At 28.6% G+C, this 20766-nt stretch overlaps 2 protein-coding genes and 1 long non-coding RNA gene across 9 annotated transcripts; 1 reads left to right on the top strand and 2 right to left on the bottom strand.

Annotated features, from left to right (window-relative positions):
* Nucleotides 1-837: 837 nt before the first annotated feature.
* Nucleotides 838-11056, bottom strand: strat (RAB interacting factor STRAT). Of its 2 annotated transcripts, none has more exons than XM_011057931.2 (3): nucleotides 10915-11056; nucleotides 9757-9881; nucleotides 838-1730 (listed from the first exon to the last, which is right to left on the bottom strand). In XM_011057931.2, coding segments are annotated over exons 1-3 (360 nt in total). In that variant the 5' UTR covers nucleotides 10916-11056; the 3' UTR covers nucleotides 838-1496. The 2 variants fall into 2 exon arrangements, with proteins under 2 accessions (XP_011056233.1, XP_087262083.1); XM_087405957.1 differs by lacking the exon at nucleotides 10915-11056 and adding an exon at nucleotides 9948-10056.
* A 135-nt stretch (nucleotides 11057-11191) lies between these two features.
* LOC147909967 (uncharacterized) lies at nucleotides 11192-12964 on the bottom strand. The gene is made up of 3 exons (XR_015545025.1): nucleotides 12775-12964; nucleotides 12501-12684; nucleotides 11192-12282 (listed from the first exon to the last, which is right to left on the bottom strand). It is a non-coding gene; the product is annotated as an uncharacterized LOC147909967 (long non-coding RNA).
* A 587-nt stretch (nucleotides 12965-13551) lies between these two features.
* On the top strand, nucleotides 13552-20105 carry Orc1 (origin recognition complex subunit 1). Of its 6 annotated transcripts, none has more exons than XM_087405239.1 (7): nucleotides 13552-13590; nucleotides 14234-14279; nucleotides 14781-15216; nucleotides 15295-15571; nucleotides 16705-16970; nucleotides 19402-19685; nucleotides 19760-20105. In XM_087405239.1, exons 1-7 carry the CDS (start codon nucleotides 13567-13569, stop codon nucleotides 19924-19926), a joined length of 1500 nt encoding a protein of 499 aa, XP_087261365.1. In that variant the 5' UTR covers nucleotides 13552-13566; the 3' UTR covers nucleotides 19927-20105. The 6 variants fall into 6 exon arrangements, with proteins under 6 accessions (XP_087261365.1, XP_011056224.1, XP_087261363.1 ...); XM_087405238.1 differs by lacking the exon at nucleotides 13552-13590 and adding an exon at nucleotides 13620-13777 and having other exon boundaries at nucleotides 14234-14384; nucleotides 14468-15216; XM_011057922.2 differs by having other exon boundaries at nucleotides 14234-15216.
* The last annotated feature ends 661 nt before the right edge of the window (nucleotides 20106-20766 follow it).

Genomic DNA, 20766 nt, shown 5'->3' with positions numbered 1-20766 from the left:
TGATTCTTATGATACGTCTTGGTTACTGTTACAGAAGATGTGTGTGGACCTCCTAAGGCTATTGCACGTACAAGTTGTAATCGTAATCATAAGACTATACAAAGCGATGAAATGATTGACTACTGCGTTGGGGCCAAGCATTATTGCGTTTTCTACAGAAACACGAATGAAATGTCAAAGTCACAATTAAGATGCAGACATAGAAGGAATAAAGATTTCAACCTATCAGATACCGGAATATATGGTTTCTGATAGGAATCTTGTTCCCTAATTCCTTATTCCTTTTTATTGTGACCGTACCATCATAGATGCAAGTTTTCGTCCCGTCGAAAAATTGGGATTAACGCCTTATCTTTATGATCGACCAATCAGAAGACATACAAGAACAGTCACATGACATACCGTTTGCCTCGTAGCCAATTAATTTATCGCTTTCTGGTCTTACGATTACGAATTTTACGTGCAATGGCCTTTAAAGATACTTTGGAATAGGAAGGTCCTTCAATAGGAATACATACTTAAGTTTCATTATATAAAAATTAAAAATAGCATCACTTGGATTATATGTTTTATTTAATTTGGTATAGAATTTAATTTGGCGCCAGTTGTGGATATCAAATCTTTTATACAAATGATACATACCATTAAAGTTAAGTAAATAATAAAAATAATACCACTTAGGTTTTACTTTTCAATTTGTTACAATAAAAGTACCATTTGGATTTTATAATTTGATAAAATAATTTTTTTTCATGAGCATGTATTCTTAGCGTTTTTTTTTCTACCTCTTTCATTAATAACAACATAGTCACACAAATGCATTTTTAAGTAAACAAATTTTTAATTGTAAATAGAATTTATTAAATATTGTATCGTTACATTCGATTGAAGACTATCTATTATCTAATTAATTAATTGTTTTAACACATAGTTCAATATTGTATTATCAAGTAAAACAAGTTGTACCTTATTTTTTATTAAATTATTAGTTTTGTGTATTGATTTCTGAGGTTGCATAAAAAATAAACATAATTCTATTTTATAAGATAATACTAGTAATGTTAATTACATTTTTTACTTATTTTAATATAAAGACACATATAATACGTTTTAAAATACACACATAGGCACGTACGTACGCGCGCGCGCGCGCGCGCGCACACACACACACACACACACACACATTCACACACACACGCACATTCACACACACACGCACGCGCGCGCGCGCGCGCGCATACATATGACTAAATAAATTACTTCATTTAGTCATTTAAAAAAAAAAACAACACCATTTATGAATAAAACCTAAATGAAATCTTTTTATACAGATACATAAAACACATAGTTTCATAAATATTATTTTATATCTTGCATATCTTTCTATACTTTTGTGTTTTATATAAGTGTGTATATGTATATATGGACACACACATGTATTTATGTATATTATAGAAAATAATAAAACTATTTTATTAATAAGCTCTTATCTCTGTTCATTCATATTTTACTCTACATGATGCAATGTATGACTTTTTAGTGGACAAATCAAACCATCCTACTGGACCTCTCTCACAATCGGCACAAGCTAGGTACTTGACATTGCCTACTGTGTGTGACAAACCAATATTTTCGAAAGTATATATATCTTCTATTAACCAGTAAGCAGAAATTGTTTCTGATTGATTAGCTTTGTCCTCTGCTTTGCTATGGATATAAGGTAATGCAAACTGCAATAAAAATGTTTATATTTATTATATTGTTTAACAAAAAAAAAATACCAGAATGAAACTAGTCATTTCCTATAATTTTTTAAATATTGAATACGAATTCGATCTCCAAATTGTCTAACGCGTCAAAATTTTGATAAATTTATATTTAAAGTTGCAAAAGAACTATTTTAATATGTTTTGTCATATTATAATTATGATATATGTAACATACTAGAAAAATTTATTACAATTAAAATGAAACTTGTTGTTAGGACTTTCAATCCTCAAAAAGATTTGTTAATGTCAACTATGGTTAATAAGATATTCATTGTTAAATATAGGGTTTGTTATAGGAAAGTGAATTATATTAGGTCATTGACGATTTATCAAATATATTTTCCAATTATGTTTAGTTAAACATAATTTTTTTGGATCGTTCAAAATCATGACACCTATACATTTTGCAACAATTCAGAAGTTTTTCAAGTTTTAACATCAGCCATATTGAATTGATCGTTTTGAATTTGTGAATTTTGACATTGGATTTGTAACGATCTGAAAAATGCTTAAGTTTAAATGAATATAGAAAAATGAATTGAAAACTATTTCTGAAATCACATCAATACTTAATTCACAGTTTTTCCGTATAGATCCAATATTAAACTATGACTATGTTATTAACCTATGTAGCCGACATTAAAAAATCCTTTTGAGAACTGAAAGTCTTAACAACATACTTAATTTTAATTGCAAAAAAACTTCTTCAAAATGTCATACATTGCAGTTATAATATACTAAAATACATAAACATCACCTTTTTTGCAAACTGAATTACAAAATATGATAAAAAATTTGAAAAACGCATTCATATTCAGCATTTAAAAATTATAAAAAATGACTAATCTTTTTTCGGTATTAGAAAAAAATCTTGTGTCAAACAGTGTTATCACTGAAACAATTATTATATTAATCTCTTACAATGTAACAATGTTTTAAACAAATTTAAAAACTGTACAATTTCAAAACTTATAACACATTAAATTAGAATTACCAATCATATTCCTTTAAAGCGTTGTCTACAATGAACAGTAGCAGTAGAGGTTGTAGACACGTCGGGAGTAAACTGGTACTCTGGCTCAGTCAAAAATGGTTGACCTGGTTGATCAACGTCAAATCGATGCTAATTCAATGTCGCTCAACGTCAAATCGATGTTAATTCAATGTCAATCGACGTTAATTCGATATTGATCGATCAATAACTTATAGCTGGGGATGCAATAGGACGTAGACTAATAGATTTCAATCATTTGGCTTATGGACTTACTATATGCCCTATTACATCCCCAGCTACAAGTGATTAATCGATCAATATCGAATTAACACGTCGATCGACGTGTAATTAACACAATTTGATGTCGAACGACGCTGAATCAGCATCAGATTTGATCCATTAACTATTTCTTACTGGGCCGAAAAATCAGTTTATTCTCGACGTGTCTATAGCCTCTACGGCTGGTGTACATTGTAGACGACGCTTGAAAGTACATATAATTTATTTGAGGTCCAAAAACAATGCATTCTTACTTTCTATTTATTGTACTCTTTTTTTGAGAAATGTGAAACAAAATTTAAAACTATTAGTTAATAAATTTATTATTTTAAATTAAATTAATTATTTTTATAAAAAGTTATGCTTAGCTTATACTAAGACTGTGTTCGCTTTGGACAATATACATATAATGTACAGAACATTTTCCACGTGAAAGGAATCCACCTAAAAATAAACTGTTTGGGATCTTTAAAATAATCATGAAAACATATAAATGGACACATTGTATAATGTTAAAGATTAAAAAAAATAAATATTATATGCCTTTCACTCAAAATATTGGAGATAATCGTTTAAAAAAGTTCTCTTTTTGTTGTCATTTGTAGTTAAAATTACAAAATATATAAAATTTTTATACACTAGAACAAATTGTACATGTATACGTTTCGGTTTGCGTCAAACCATCTTCAGCAAGTTGTGAACAATTTCGTCGATATTTTATAAAAAATATCATCGATAAAATTGTTCACAACTTGCTGAAGATAGTTTGAAGCAAATCGAAACGTATAAGGAAATTTTTGTATTCACGGAAGAAGCAAATGCGATCAGAGATAAAAACTGAAACCAGTTCAGTCAAATTGCTTGTATTGTATGTAATACAATATAATCAGTAATTGAAATACAATATAATTGCTTCTTGCGAATTAAATTGACTTATTGTTTCAATTACTGATCCTGATTTATCAATCGCAGTTGAGAATGTGTACTGGTACATTTTTACTTAATGACTCACCATGTTCAATTTTATCATTATGGATTTATTGCAACTGTTATAAGAAGAATATAACCGATAATATTACCAATTTAACTTGGGACTCGCAACGAGCTAAGCTCATTGTTTAGCATAATGATATTGATCGACTTTTCTACGATATTCATTATTATAGAGAATATATCGGCAACACAATCTGTTCGAATTTTTAAACTGTGTATTTATGTCTGCATGCGTGCTTCCTGAGATATCTTTCATTTTAAATACAATTTATATATATAATTTTTTTATTCTGGTGGTTTTATAAATGTATGATTTTAAGGTCTCGATCCTTATGAGACCATCCAGCTTATCAACTGGTCATGGATAATAATTGGGAGATAACCGAAGATTTCCACGTATGCAGTTGGTTTTCTTTGGAAACGACGTCAAGCTGAAGAAGGCTAGAATTTAGCCGAAACGTACTTGTATTCAATTATGGTTAAATATTTTAAATATACTGAGGTTCGTTCCAATAATTTAAGCGCATCGATTACAGCGTAGATTCTTAATTGCCCTATATTAATTTAATGTTATCAATTAAGTTGTTTTTAGAAGGAATCTTGTTACGGTTATTCATTGTACACAGTATGAAAATTGTCCTTTTAATTATTTTTAATGTTTTCATATTATTATTATTTCTATTACACTAAAAAGTAATTTTACAAAAAAAAGAGGGATATATGAACATGTATGGACATACTTCATAGATGATTATACATAGATGATTATACATGTTTATATATGAATATTTATGTATGTTATGTATGTTTATATATATATATATATATTTATGCATAAAACATTTTTTACCGGGATGTCGTTTACTTTTCATGAAAATCACAAATAACTGAAAATAAAATACAACACAAAGATATAAATACTAACATTTATTCCGTGTAACATTTCGTACTACTTTTCCTTCATTTGCTTGTCCTCTTTATTGTTTCTTCTTTTCCTCTTTTTTGCTTTACTTTTCTTTTTTTTCTTTTCATTTCTTTCCATGCAATGAGCCCTTCCTTTTCATGAAAACTACTAATGATTGAAAATATAATACAATACAAAAATACTAATATGAACACTAATATTTTGTTGCATATAATATTGTGCTTCTTTTCATTCATTTTTTCCTTTTTTTTTTACTTACCTTCTCTTTTTTTCCTTTCTTTCTTTTCGTTTCCTTTTCCTTCCTTTATGTGTTCTCCTTTCTATGAATTCTTTCCTTTTCATATAAGCCAATAATAACTAAGAATAAAATAATACAAATAAATACTGAGATAAATATTATTACATTTTGGTATATAACATTATATTTCCTTTCAGCTCTTTTTCTTCTTTTTTTGCTCTTCTTTTTCCATCTTTTGTTTCCTTTTTTTAAATCCCTTTTTTATGAGTTTTTTTTCCTTTCCTTTTTCTATTTCAATTCTTTCATTTCCATAAATTCTTTATACACGCAAATATAATTTAAATACTAATATTTTGCTCCACATAATGCTTTCTTTCAGATTTCTTTTCTTTCATTTTATTTTCTTCCTTATTCTTTCTCCTTTTCGTTTTCGTTATTTCTTTCTTTTTCTTTTTTTTTAGTCTTCTCCTTTCTATGAATCCTTTCTTTTCAATAAAGCTAATAATAAACTGAGAATGAATGACTATTCATAGATATTATATGTATATAAATATATAGATATATAGAAATCTGGATGAATTTAGAAATCTATCATGGCTTTTTAAATTTCTATATATTATACTTCCTTTCATATCTCTTTTCTTTCATTTTCCTTTTTTCTTTTTTCTCTTTCTTTTCTTTTTCCTTGCTTTTCCTTTCCCTTCCTTTTCCTCTTCCTCTCTTTTCTATGAATCCTTTTCGTGAAAAATATTAATAAGAAAAAATATAATCGAGAGATACTAATATTTTATTCTATTATACATAACGTCATGTTTTCTTTTACATCTCTTTTCCTTTCTTTTTTTCTTCCTTTTTTTTATATTTTTTGAAATTCCTTTTCTTCGTCTTTTCCTTTCTTTTCGGTCTTTTCTTCTTTTAAGGCCTTTCTTTTTCATGAAAAAGATTCAAATAATAACTGAAAATAAAATATAACTCCAAGATATTCATATAAATATAAATATTTTGTTCCATATAACGTTATGCCTTTTTTCATCTCTTTTCCTTCATTTTTGCCTTTCCTTCTTTCCTTTCTCTCCTTCTTCTTTTCTTTTTTTTCAGGATGAATTATCAATTTAAATAAAACACATAACTGTTTAAAAAAAAAACTATGTATGCAAAATTGGGTACATAAAGAACAGTATTCTCAATTTTTATATTAAATAAAGAGAGTAAGAAAGAATATATAAAAGTACATAAAAATATTAAAATAATAAAATAAAAATAAAGAAATAACGTACAAGATAAATTAATTACAAGTAAAGAAACTCATACAACTCTCTCTCCCTCCTCTCACTCTTCGTCTTTTTCTCATTCTCTCTCTCTCTTTCTCTCTCTCTCTCTCTCTCTCTCTCTCGTAGCTTATTTCCTTTTCACTAAAAATATAAAAATATATATACTATATAAAAAAGTACAAATTTTATCATGATTTTTCTTTCCTACTTTTTTCTTTTTTTCTTGTCTTTCTCTCGTTTTTTTGTCCTTTTCTCTCTCTCTCTCTCTCTCTCTCTCTCTCTCTCCTGAATTCTGTCTTTCTCCTATCTCTATTCTCTTGTGTTACATCTTTCGTTTTAATCTCTCTGGTCTCATTTCTCTCTGATCATCTCATCTCTCTTTCGTTTCATCTCTGGTCTCCTTTCATTCTCACTGTCATCTTTATCTCTTTTGTTTTCTTCTTGTCACTTTCATCTCGCGTCTTTTTCTCATTTCCAATGTTTTATCTTGCTTGTCATCTCTTTCTTGTCGTTAATAAAAAATAAATAGTTTACAAGATATTTTATATAAAAAATGTACATTTTTTTAAATTGATTTTTACCAAGATTTTTTTAAAATGAAACACCCTAATTTTGAGATTCCAGAATCTAATAGCCTTTCCAAAACATTATAATAAAGTTTTTTATTGAGTACTTTTCGAGTTAGTCAAAAGTAACAGTATCACCGCCATTAGCATTACCCAAGGTGTCCGACCAACGGCTAAAACCTTTTGAATGTTATTCAGGATCATGTCCTGGATAACATTTGTCAAAATCAAGATCATTGGGGATTATTCTTTTCATTTTCATTTTTACACTAAAATTTATTTTTACTATGGCCAAAAAGTGCCATAAAGAGTATATTATTTTATTTATTATAACGTTTTTAAGAATGAAATTACAAAACTTGGATCGTTAGTAGACTTCACAGTTTCGTAAAATATAAGCTGAACAAGTTCCATGGCAAAATATTTCTTCTACGAAACAACATAATAGATAGAGTCTGCTAGAGTGTAGATATGTAACTATACCACAAATGAGATGTAAATGAGTTGGCTTCAATCGAACCTTAACAGTTAATTGCGTGATACAGCACATGGAAAAGATTTCTGTGATGGTATTGGTGGCAATTTAAAACGACACGCAAAAAAAACTAGTTAGCAGGGAAGTGTCATACTTAATGCCAAGACATTTTACATATGAGCCAAAAATAATTTAAAAGAGATTTTTTTATTTAGTCCAAAATCAATTCACGATAAATTATATAAATTTTTGGAACTAAGATTCGCAAAAATTATTCTGGGTTAAAGTATTAAAGATTATTCCTGCGAAAGATCAACTTATTTTTTAAAAATTAAGTTATGAGGAACGAGACCTCTTCCAAAGAAAAAGAAGAAATATTAATAATAAATGGATTCAAAAAAACATAAAAACGCTTATAAGACTCCAGAATTTTTTTCATTTCACAATTATATGTGTATGTTAAAAATATATTATGTATTGAGCAATTAGTTAAATAAATATATTATGTAATATTAAGTAATTAGATTAATTAATAAAGTGATATTATCAAGTTTTTGGTGAAAATTTCAATTTTGTTTAGTAAAAAAATTCATTTACTAGTGAATCCCATAGCGACTCCAAAATTCCTTTATAGCGCATTCTATATATACATTGGAATATTTTTTAAGAATTTTTTCATATTTTTAAAAGTGAATATAATTTTTCATTTATTTACTTAAAGTTAAAAAATTTGATTTTTTTCTAGAATATTTATTTTTCTCATTAAAATTAATTTTTTTATTTGAAGGTACGGGAAAAATCCTAAAAAATTCATATATTAAAAATTCAATATATTTTGTAATTTTAATTATAAAATTTAATTAATTTAATGACAATAAAAAGAGACTTTCTCTAAACGAACTATCTCCAATATCTTGAGTGAAAGGCATATAATACTTATTTGTTTTATCTTTAATGTTATACGTGTCCATTTACATGTTTTCATGATTATTTTGAAGAAGTCTCAAACAGTTTATTTTTGGATGAATTCCTTTCACGTGGAACGTTCTACATATGTTTATCATATAGAGATATTTTGTTTATAGAGATTTTATCTATAATTATAAATATTTGTTGAAATAAATTATAACCTAGTAACAATATTTTGTTGAAAAAACTTGTAGGTTGTAAAAATACATGAATGAATTTTATTTTTTTAATTGTATTAATGTTAACATTAACAAATCTGGTCACTAAGTAAAATGTGAATAAATATATTCATACGTAACTTTATGAAGACTGAATAAAGGTTGTCAATAAAAATTACAATCTAGAAATGTCATTTTATTGAATATCAACATTTAAAATAGAAAAGTTTTTAGTCTTCAATTTTTCTTTTCCTTTTTTTAAAAAATGTATTCTTTTTGTTAATCAATGTACTTTTTTTCGTACGACCAAAAAATGGTAACACTACATTAATACACTATATGCATACAAAATACAATACAACTTTTAGGTTATAAACGTTCGGTACTAAGGCTGCTTTCCTTTTAAGAAACACAGTCAACACAAGCATCGTTCTAGCTCTGTCTCATTCATTGAATGTCAAATAGGATAAAATAATGTTTGTGTCGAGTGTGTCCTCTAAAAGGAAAGCAGCCTATGATAAAAGCATCATAGTGCACTACACAAATATGTATATTAATAATATAGCAGCATCTATAATTAAATTACTAAAACACGCAATAAATAACAATCAAATAGAGTCGTAACATGAGATTTTTTTTCAATATTATCATACTACTACCCTAATAGCAAAGACTGCGGAGACAAATTTTGAGTAGAGCAATTTTTGCTACCAATTTTTGATTGCAGAAAAGCAACAAATTGTATATAGAATTTGTATTATCTGACATTGTCAGCAAATTGTTGTCAGTAATATGACAAAGTTTGCTAGACATGTTGTGCCAGCAGATAGATAGCAAAAATCGAATAACTGACAAGTTCAGCATAACCTAATGTCAGATGAGAGCAGATTGAGAGAGCAGAACTTGATTTGAGCAGACTCTGTTCAGTTTCTGATACTCCAATCTGTTGGTATAGCTTGTCAACAGACTTTGTCGACAAATCTATAGCCAAATGCAGACACAGATGGCTATAGTTTTATAATCAAAATCTGATCAAGTTTGCTGCCAATTTGACCCTAAATTGACTATCAATATCTAACATTTTGCTCAGAGTATATACAGTACAGGGTATATACTTACATCCATGTTTATTAATTTAGCAGCTCCAGCATTGAGTATTTTTGAAGGACAAAACGTACAATAGATTTTATCTTTATTTTTGCCCTCTGTGTCTTTTTTCAATTCAATAATATTCGTCGGCATCACTATTCCATAAATGTAAAATGTCAGAATATATATTCACAGACTAATTATGATTAATTGGCCTATACCTCAGTGTTGTAGATGAGCCCCCTTTTAGCGCATGCGCATTGGAGTATAACATCAATGCTGTACTAATGTCGAACTTACAAAGGTTCTTTAAGGCCCTATTTTGACGTTTCTGTAGAAATTATATCATTTTTTTGTTTTTTTGTTATTATTTATTATTAAAAACCGAAATCAGTCAAAAAAAAGTACATCAATTAATAATATAAGTGACGAGATTATAATATAATATGAAGTTACATAAACTGAAAACGCCAATAATTGGTAACAATAATAATATAACAATAATAACAATAATTAAGATTGTCCACCTAATTTAGTGTTGTATTGTTAATATATGTTAAAGGTGTAAGATTCCTAAATAAAGAGACAGAAATTTATAATAAATATAATATTTTATTTGGCAGAGTTTATAAAGAACATTTGTTGCAAGGGTAAGGAAAACTGCCAAAAACCTTACTAGTATTCAGAAAACAAATTTATATTTTTCTTTATAAATAAAAAAATTAATATTTGATTAAATATGAAAACGTAAAAGTGAAAAAAACAAGTAACACTTATCTAACTATAGGACTCTTTTCTTCATCCACCGTAATGATCGTTATACATTCCTGGATTTCTCCAGCGTTACAGTACGCATGCGCTAAAAGGGGGCTCATCTAACACACTGCTATATCCCCCCTTATGGAATTGTATTTATTAAATTGAGTCGAAATCATCCATGTGTTTCGAACTTCATCTGAGGAGAGACCAGGGCTGGTTTCATTAAAGTATAGTGATTATCATAAGGTCTGTTCGCGTTGTTTGCATTTTTGGCACTCTACATCATTGCTTTCTGTCTTTTTAAGGCAAAATATGTATTTATCTCATTTTAAGTGTAAAAATATTTGAGGATTTCATGCAACGCGAAGACTTTATGATAATCACTCGAGTCAGAAAATTCATTATAGAACATATGGTTACAGAACATACTGGCCTGAAGGTCTGATTTTCTGTGACTGAACCAATATACACTTTTGAAACTTAAAGTGAAATAGGTATATGTCTAATGGTTCCACACACAAGCGCGATATTAGTCGCACGCGACACGCGATATCAATGACAGTATATCTTTAGAATGAATATCGGTAAAGCTGTACACTCATTGGATATCGCGTGTCGCGCACGACAAACATTGCGCTGGTGCACCGGAGGCATGATGCAGGAATAGAAAACAGACCACTAGTTTACATCGTACATTTGATACTAATTAGTAACTTTCTATTAAATTATTTTAATTTCAGTAATGTATTTAAAGAATCATGTACTAAATCGGTACAATATTTAATATATCATAATGATTAATTAAATACATATATTGGGTCATCTAAAAAGTATCCGCGGTACTTTGTCACTAGATATATGACCATCAACACACATCTAGTGACAAAAAACCGCGGATACTTTTTAGATAACCCAATATTATGTATATCATATTTCAACATATCGCCGAAATTATGATCATTAATAGAAAGTTACTAGTTAATACCCGTATCTAGAGTCCTAGATTTATAAAACAAGCGCGACTGTTGTTAAGTGATCTGATTGGTCATTGCAATCACATGTTTAGCAACAAATGATGGCTTAGGGATTCTGCACAATAAAGGGAACAGAAAACAGAATAAGAATTTCAACCTCTCAGAAATCATATATTGTGGAATACACAGCTTCTGATAGATTAAAATCCTTATACTCTGTTTTTTTTTATTGTGCGGAGTCCCTTATTTCTGCATACTAAAAATGGCTGCTTAATGGATGATTGATGGATTTCATAGTCCGTCTTGCAAACAATCATTTTTAGTATTTCTTCCAGTACTTTTTAGTATTTTTGCGGGTATAATTATACAGTTTAGCACAACCACCTCAAAAATCAATAAAATTAGGCTTATTCGACGCGTTCTTGCATGAAATGAAAGAATCTGGCAGAAAAAGTGTTGCTCTGCCCCGTGAACCGAGATATTAAGTTTATTAAGAGCATTAAAATTGACAACTATTGAGGTTAAAAAATCTGTTACATAGACAAAATAAGGATAATAATTCTTCAGAGCTACCTCTGATTTCGATGAAATTAGGCTTATTCGACGCATGCAGAAACGAAAGGAAGCAAAAAAAAGCATCGTTCTGCCCTGTGAGCTGAGATATAAAAATTGAAATGTTATTACTCGATCATTAATCTGTCATATAGACAATAAATGTATAAATTAGTGCTTATTGTTCAGGGAGAGGCGGCTTCGAATAAAAAAAATACCTTTCCTACACGCTTGGGGCCTTAAACAATAATTCTGATAAATGGTAATAAACCTAAAAAATAAGAGATATATGTTAGAGAAAAATATCTGTTCCATCAACTATCATTAACATCAATATGTTAGAATTTTTCACGCACCTACGTAATTGTTACATACACTCGCATTATATTGAATTTAATATATTAAGTGAGAAATTATAATACTGATGTTATTTTTGATGTTTACGGAAGTTACATTATAAAACATTTCTATGCACACTTTAGTACCAACCTCACATAGTAAAGCTAATTTTAAAGGTTTCCAATTAGGAATTCCTACAGCATCAATCCATTTTTGTTTCCAATTTGGATCTTGGGCAAATGTTGTGCAGCAACATCCTTCTTTATTAGAGTTGCATCTTGGAGCACTGCATCTGGCAGGCATTTTATAGTATGTACAAATCCTGTTCAGATATCTGGAATGTAAAAATTTGTAGTTTTATTTCACGTATATATGTACAATAGAGGAAGGTATACTTCCAAGATTAATAATATGTATTACTTACAAAAACCTTATCAATTGTAAAATTGAGGAGAAAATTGCAGCACAAGCGTACGGCTTTTATATCATCTAACCTAAATGGCATATCCTCATCATGGCTCTACGAAGTTTGTTTACCAAGTCCAATCAGAGGAGATCGGGTCACGTGATGCAATTTGCTACTCTCTCCCTGTGAGGCTCTTTACCTTTAATGGACGATGAAGAACTGCGGTCAGCAGACTCAACAATTAAGTGAGCGTTCACTCCTATTGATGTATTCTTCTAGATCTAAAATCTGGTTGGACGATCTAAAAGAATATACCAATAACAGCAAGCGTTCACTCAACTGTTGAGTTTACTGATCAATAGATGCACTCAAAACTACAATCGCTCACTGAGCTCTTGTATCTAATTGGTGTATATTTTTAGATTTGGAATATGCCAATCAGATGCAAGCGCTCACTGAGCGCTCATTGAGTGGTTGTAATACTGAATGCACCCAATGATACAACTAATAGCGTTTCCCCGAACACAGTTTACACTATAGTATTTCTATAGTTTTTTCGTGTGCGATACTTTTGAAGAATAAGGGTCCAGGAACCCTATTTTTGAAAAATATTGCATACGAAAAACTAGAAAAGTACTAGAGTATACGTAACATAAACTGTAATATTTCCCTAGATTAGTGTTGATGGTCATACATCTAGTGACAAAGTACCGCGGATACTTTTTAGATGACCCATATATTGTATATTATACAATAGCATTTCTCTAGTTTTTCGTATGCAATACTTTTCAAGAATAAGGGTGCCGTTCTATGAGGAAATTTACAATAGAACGGGTACAACAGAACTTCTATTCTTGAAAAGTATTGCATACGAAAAGCTAGAGAAATGTTACAATATATGTAACGCAATCTATAGTATATCCCTAGTTTTTCGCATACTTTTCAAGAATAGGATTCCAGATGATTCGTTTCATTTCGTTGTGTGCATGTCGAATGAAACCAAATTTTATCGGTTTCTGAGGTGATTTGGTTAAAGAAAACAATTACTGAAAATTTTAAAGAAGTTTGATTATTTTTTTTCAATTAATATTATTTTGAAGCAATAGATAATTGATAAATAAGATTTACCAATTAGGTTAAGTGAAGTATAGTTTTGAAGGAGGAAAGAACGGTTCTTAAACATTATGTTTCTTAAACGTTACGTTTCTTAAAAGTTATATATATATATATATATATATACATATATATATATATTGCTAAATTGATAAATTGCAATTTAAATACAATGGCTAGATTTAAGAAATGCACAGAAAAAGATATATCTGTATTACTTGAAACAAGTTCTGACTCAATTGTTGAAGAATTGGATAAATCCTATGTTCCAAAAAAGAGTAGAGATTCTTTTGACCTTTCCGATTCTGACAATATCTTTGAGAATAATAAACTTTTCTTATTACAAACTAATGCATTACAAAAGGAGCAAGCTTCTTTACGTCTGAAGTTAAGACGCTCTACAGAACAAAGTATGTATAAGATAGATACTGAATCAGAAGATGAAAAATCTAAGAGATTAACTAGAAATACAAAACGTCACTTGAAAAGTTTGCATAATGAAAATCAAATGTCACGTAAGGATGCAAGAATTAGAAAATTACCTAAAAGATATTCAGATTATAAGTGTTCTTTTAAATCACAAGTATCTGTTTTACAGAGAGATCAGATTAATTACAATAAAAAGAAACTATTGTTAGATTCATTTGATACTATTAATATAAGAAAAAAAGAAACTAATAAGCATGTAGTCAAAAGTGATGATTCAGATTGCATTTGTATTGATTTTATTCCAAAAACATCATCTACAAAATCAAGATCAAAACTTAATAAACAAAATCACATTTATTCTATAGAAGATATCAATAATACTACTCCCAAAGTTCATAGAACTAGATCAAAATATACATTTCTCTCTGTAGATGAAGAATTAAAAAAAGTATCACCTAATAACAAAACATATCTTGAAATAGATGCAAGACAAAATATTTCATTTGAAGATACGCCTAAAACATCAAGAATTCAGAAGAATACTCGTAAATCTATTTTAAATATATCTAATCAATATGAATCAATACACAAAGGTGAGAATAAGACTGATAAGGTAGAAGTTATACACAAAGTTGGTAAAAATTTATCTATAAAAACTAATCAAAGAAACGAAGCTATTGATACCTTAGTGGTACAAAATGATTTAAGTACTCCAAAAATGAATGTATTGAAGCAGAGTACTTTGAAACCATCTATGAAAATGAGAGCTGATATCCTAGCTAAACCAGTTACACCATTGCAAGAAATCAGAACTAAGTTGCATGTCAGTGCAGTGCCTAAGTCATTACCTTGCAGAGAAGAAGAGTTTAATAATATTTATACATTTCTAGAAAGCAAATTAATGGATAATAGTGGAGGGTAAGTTTATCTAAACATTCCTTAATATTTATTGGCATTTATTTCTTTTTAGTATACTAAAATTTATACATATTGCAGAAGTATTTATATAAATGGTGTCCCAGGTACAGGAAAGACTGCTACTGTAAATGAGATTGTGAAATGTCTAAAGAGATCAGTCGAAAAAGGTAAATTAAATCGTTTCGATTTTGTTGAGATTAATGGTATGAAATTATCCGAGCCCCGGCAAGCCTATGTACAAATTTTAAAGCAATTATCTGGAAAAGTTTCAACATGGGAACAAGCATATAATATGTTAGAAAAAAAATTTAATAGCAGTGCTAAAAGGCCAATGACATTGCTACTTGTAGATGAGGTATATGTATACATGTATCTTATTCTTAATAACTTTATACATGTCTTTATATACATACATATCTGTATTCTTTATATATCATTTTTTATATACATTTTTACTTTTCTATTATCTATTATTTTCGAGGGGTTGGTCACAGAGTGATTGTAATGTACAAAAATCACCCAGAATACTAATTACCTTTAAATTACCTCGGATTACTTAAGATCTAATATTCTCAAATTATTCCAGATTATCAAATATTATCTTATATTAGAGAGAGAGAGAGAGAGAGAGAGAGAGAGAGAGAGAGAGAGAGAATCTAGAGAGAATATTAGAAAGAGAGTCCAAGATTATCTTAGAATATTTAAAATTACGTCATATTTTCTGAGATTACCTGAGATTTTTTCAAATTTACTTTGCTTATTTAAGATTACCTTATACAAGTACATAAATATTATTTCTTCATATCATTTTAAAATATCTTTATAGACCACTATAATGATAAGTATCTTTGAGAATATTGATTTTATATTTTCACCGCTTAAGAAAAAAAAATGCAATTTTACAAAACAAATATTTATTGCATACAAGAATACAAAAATTTCGCAAACAATATGTATTACATATTCAGATTTTATAGATAGTAAGTTCGACTACTCGTAACGTTTAAGATTTTTTAATAAAACAATAATTGAATAAAGTAATTGAATAAAATAAATATTAATAGATATTTTATAAAATAAAAAAATATTTAAAAAGAAACATCAATAGTAACACAGACTCTTTGTTAAATGATATCACAACTTAATATTAAATTAAAAATTTTGCGACTAATCAAGTTAAGTATATATAAAAAGGTATCTGAGAACGGTAAAGATTATTTAGATTTATCAAAACTTATCTTGGATTACTCAAAATTACATTTGAATTGCTGAAAATTACGCTGAATTACCTAGCCCTTGTACATAAATTACCTCAGTAACCTACCCCCCTGATTATTTTGTTGTTTTTTAAATTATATTAATTTTTATTTATTATTTTATCTTTATTATCTTATTTGTTTGATTTACATTTTTATTATCTTTATTTAAAACAATAATAAGTAAAAGGACTCCTCAAATTTAAAATATTGTCTTTATTTAAATTTCTAGCTTGATTTATTATGTACAAAACGACAGGACGTAATATATAATCTTTTGGACTGGCCTACAAAAGCTTCTGCTCGATTAGTAGTCATTACTATTGCTAATACTATGGATCTTCCAGAAAGAGTTTTAATGGGTAAAGTGACGTCGCGATTAGGTCTTACTCGAGTAACTTTCGAACCATACAATTATAAACAATTGTATGAGATAATATTAATCAGACTTAAAAACACAGACATTTTTGAAAATGAAATTATACAATTAATTGCACGGTAAGCATTATTTAAAACAATATTTTAAGCATGGTTTAGCCTTTTTATTTAAATTTTTATAATTTAAATATTGAACTAATAATACGTATATATATTCTTTAAATGAATGTATTTTAGCAATATGATTGCGCGCCGTTACTATCGGACTTTTAACACAATTCATCTGAAATTAATAATTCTAATTAATAATTCTAATTATATTAAATATAATTAATAAATATAAGTAATAATAAATATAAGTAATTCTCCAAATTTAATTACATACATCTTACAACCTGTAAAAAACTTTGCAAAAATCTTATCTCAGTAGTCGAATCCTGATCTCTAACATTCTGTTCCCAAGCCTTTAGATTGAGACTTTTGCATAACATATAAAACATAAGAAATTCAACCAAAGTTCTTTATTTCATGAAAATGGGGATCTAACAAGAGCTTTTCAAAACACTATAATAAAGTTACGTTTCATTGAATACTTTTCGAGTTATGGAGCTTGAAAGTTACAGTATCGCCGGTGTTATGTGCACATGCACGTGTGAACGGGATTCTTACGATGATGGCGACGGGAGTAGATAACTGTGGCTATTCAGTCTCTCTCTCTCTCTCTCTCTCTCTCTCTCTCTCTCTCTCTCTCTCTCTCTCTCTCTCTCTCTCTTTCATTTTCTCTCTTTTTCCTTCCTCTTTCTATCTCCTTTTTGCCTCCACTGTTCACTGAGGTTGTGTAGAATGGTCAAACTCGTTGATCAAACAGTCATTACGACAAATATTAATTATATCTTGACGACGCCATCAGATACTCCGCAAATTAGCACGATACTATCGAATCATTGGATATTCATATCCAAATAAACGTGCACACTTCCTTCCTTCCTTCCCTCTCTCCCTTTCTCTCTCTCTCCCTTTCTCTCTCTCTCTCTCTCTCTCTCTCTCTCTCTCTCTCTCTCTCTCTCTCTCTCTCTCTCTCTCTCTCTCTCTCTCTCTCGTCTCCTATCTTGTAGAAATGTCTTCATACTGCAGCAGTGGTGCCAGAAATGAGACAAGAGTCAAAAAATTCGAAATATGTCACTATACGCATACAATTGACGAAGCATATCCGTGAGCACTCGTAGCTTCGGGCAACTTCGGTCGCACTCGGTCACTCGCCACAATTGACGAAGTATGTCCGTGGGCTTGAAGCTTCGGGCTGAGAGCTTCAGAGAGTGATTTTGCTTCGCGCCTCGCGCTCCTCATCGTACTGAGATAATTTTAATATGATTTTTTTTTCGCAATATATGATTCTTATAATTATTCTGCATCTATGTAATAATATTTAGATAGTTATCGAAAAATCAATAGTTTAGCAGATATTTAATACTTTATATTATTACTAGCACATATTTTGCAATATAATATTAAATATCTCGTAAATTACTAATTTTTTAATAATATTATAGTACTTTAATATTTTTATGAATAGAATAATGAAATGAATCAATTGGAAAAAAATCATAATTGCTTATTTAAAAAAGTATCCATTTGATGTGTGTATTTGTTATATTTGATGTGATTTATATTATTTTTAAAGCAATTGTATTTTCTTTATATCAATTGATTCATCTCATTATCCTATTCATAAAAGTATTAGGATACGATTATCAAAAAATTAATACAAGATACTTAACATTTTATGTCAAAATGTGTGCTAATATAAAGTATAAAATATCTCTCTCTCTCTCTCTCTCTCTCTCTCTCTCTCTCTCTCTCTCTCTCTTAAATTGTAATTGATTTTTTCATAAGTTTACTTTAATACTGCTATATGCAGAATAATTAATAGATCATATTGTAAAAAAAAAATAATATAATTCCATTTAAAAAATGGAGATGCGTACTCGGATGTGGACTCGGTAATCTAAAGAAAAGATCTCGGTAGTCTAAAGACTTTTAAGACACTAGCACGGAATGCTAGAGGGTTCGACTCCTGGACGAGGTAATATTTTTCCCAATTAGTTCTTTACAGATTTTAAGATGTATATAATTAAATATGGATGGATTATTAATATTTCAGATAGATTGTGTTGAAAGTCTGATAATAATGGCGTGCAATCATATTTTTCATATACATTCATTTAAAAAATTCATGTATGTATTAGTTTAACATCTAACTTTGACCGTTGAGTGGCGTTTCTCGTACTTAGGTGATGTAAGTCACATAAACGGTCTTGTTTCCAATCTTATTACTATTTCTTTATTTAAATACTCGACATCGATATATTTTATATGTGTATCTATATTTTTATTGATGCATAACTTTATTATTACAAAATATTCTTAAAATACTGAACTCATTTTTATTATTCTATGAATTATACTCATTTTTTATAATAGTTAATTTTTATAATGAAATTAATAAAGTTTGATTAAATATTGTAAGCGTATCTTATATTTTGTATTCTAGTAAAGTATCTGCAGTATCAGGCGATGCTCGCCGCGCTTTGGACATTTGTCGTCGAGTGGCAGAAATTACTGAAACACGCAATAATACTACAGTAAGCGTACAAGATGTAAATGAAGCTTTATCGGAGATGATAATAAATCCAAAAGTTCAAGCGATAAAACATTGCTCAAAATTCGAGCAAATATTTTTGCAAGCCGTTTGTGTAGAAGTTAAACGAATTGGCGTGGAAGAAGTTTGTTTTATGAATGTTTATAGACAATTTGAATCTTTGTGCTCCTTTGATGGTTTGTACAAAAAGAATTTATTAGTAAGAGAATGTGTGAAAAAAGAATTATACCATTGCAATTTTTGCTTTTAGGTTACAAAACACCTAATATTACTCAAACTCTTGATATTTGCGCAAAACTGGGCGATTATAGATTGCTAATATGCGAATATGCAAGTAACGATATACATAAAAAACTTCTATTAAACATATCAAAGGATGAGTTGCATTATGCGCTACAAAAAATTAATTTTGATTAAAAATATGCAAAATATGTCTATAATTTATTATTATTAATTTTTGTTCTTAATTTTATTTATTATGCAAAACAATGTAGTGCGCGTTTTTTTATGAATTACAATTTACTCATTTCTAGTTCATATAAATATATATATTTTTGTCATAAAAAAATTTATTAAAATATGAATACAGTTTCTAATGATTTTATTTTCTATCATGTCTTGTTGCAGGAAAATCGTATTTATTGAAAGAATATGTTCAAAAATATATAGGATGTTTCTTAAAAAACGAAAATTTGCGAAATGATTCATAAATTTTAGACTTAGTTTTTGATCAATGAATAGCGCTATATGATTCGTAGGTATTTTTAATTTTAAGGTGCACTGTGTATTTTTGAACATAGACTGTTTAAAATTGACGCATGAGAAAACTTCAAGAAATTTTTAAGAATTCATCTTTAAGATATTTCATAAAGAACATCAGCGAATAACGCTATATTCGTGGGCACTTTTTAAGATATGCTCTGTATATGGTCAGTTATACTGTACATAAAAGAGTCAATCTATTATTAGAAAAATTACATAACCCAAGTTCACGGATGTTCATTCATTAATCTATTGAATAACAATATTTTGTTTCAAATATTCTGCGAAAATTTTATTTTTTAAATCTTAGTAAATTAGTGAAGGATAGTGAATTGTTAATATTTGTAATACATAAAAAGAAAAAAAAAGATAGAAAGAAATCTAAAAATAAGTAGTACGTATTTAGATACATGTATAGGGATATTATCCAATACTGATCTTAAGGTGCATTTTCATGAGCTGCTTAAACTGGCCATTTTAGCGACAAAAAAAATT

The sequence above is a fragment of the Acromyrmex echinatior genome, chromosome 4 (genome assembly GCF_024713525.1).
Source record: "Acromyrmex echinatior isolate Ae372 chromosome 4, ASM2471352v2, whole genome shotgun sequence".
Taxonomy (NCBI): domain Eukaryota; kingdom Metazoa; phylum Arthropoda; class Insecta; order Hymenoptera; family Formicidae; genus Acromyrmex; species Acromyrmex echinatior.
The sequence above is the reverse complement of the archived record's forward strand: the minus strand, read 5'-3'. Positions and strand labels throughout refer to the sequence as shown.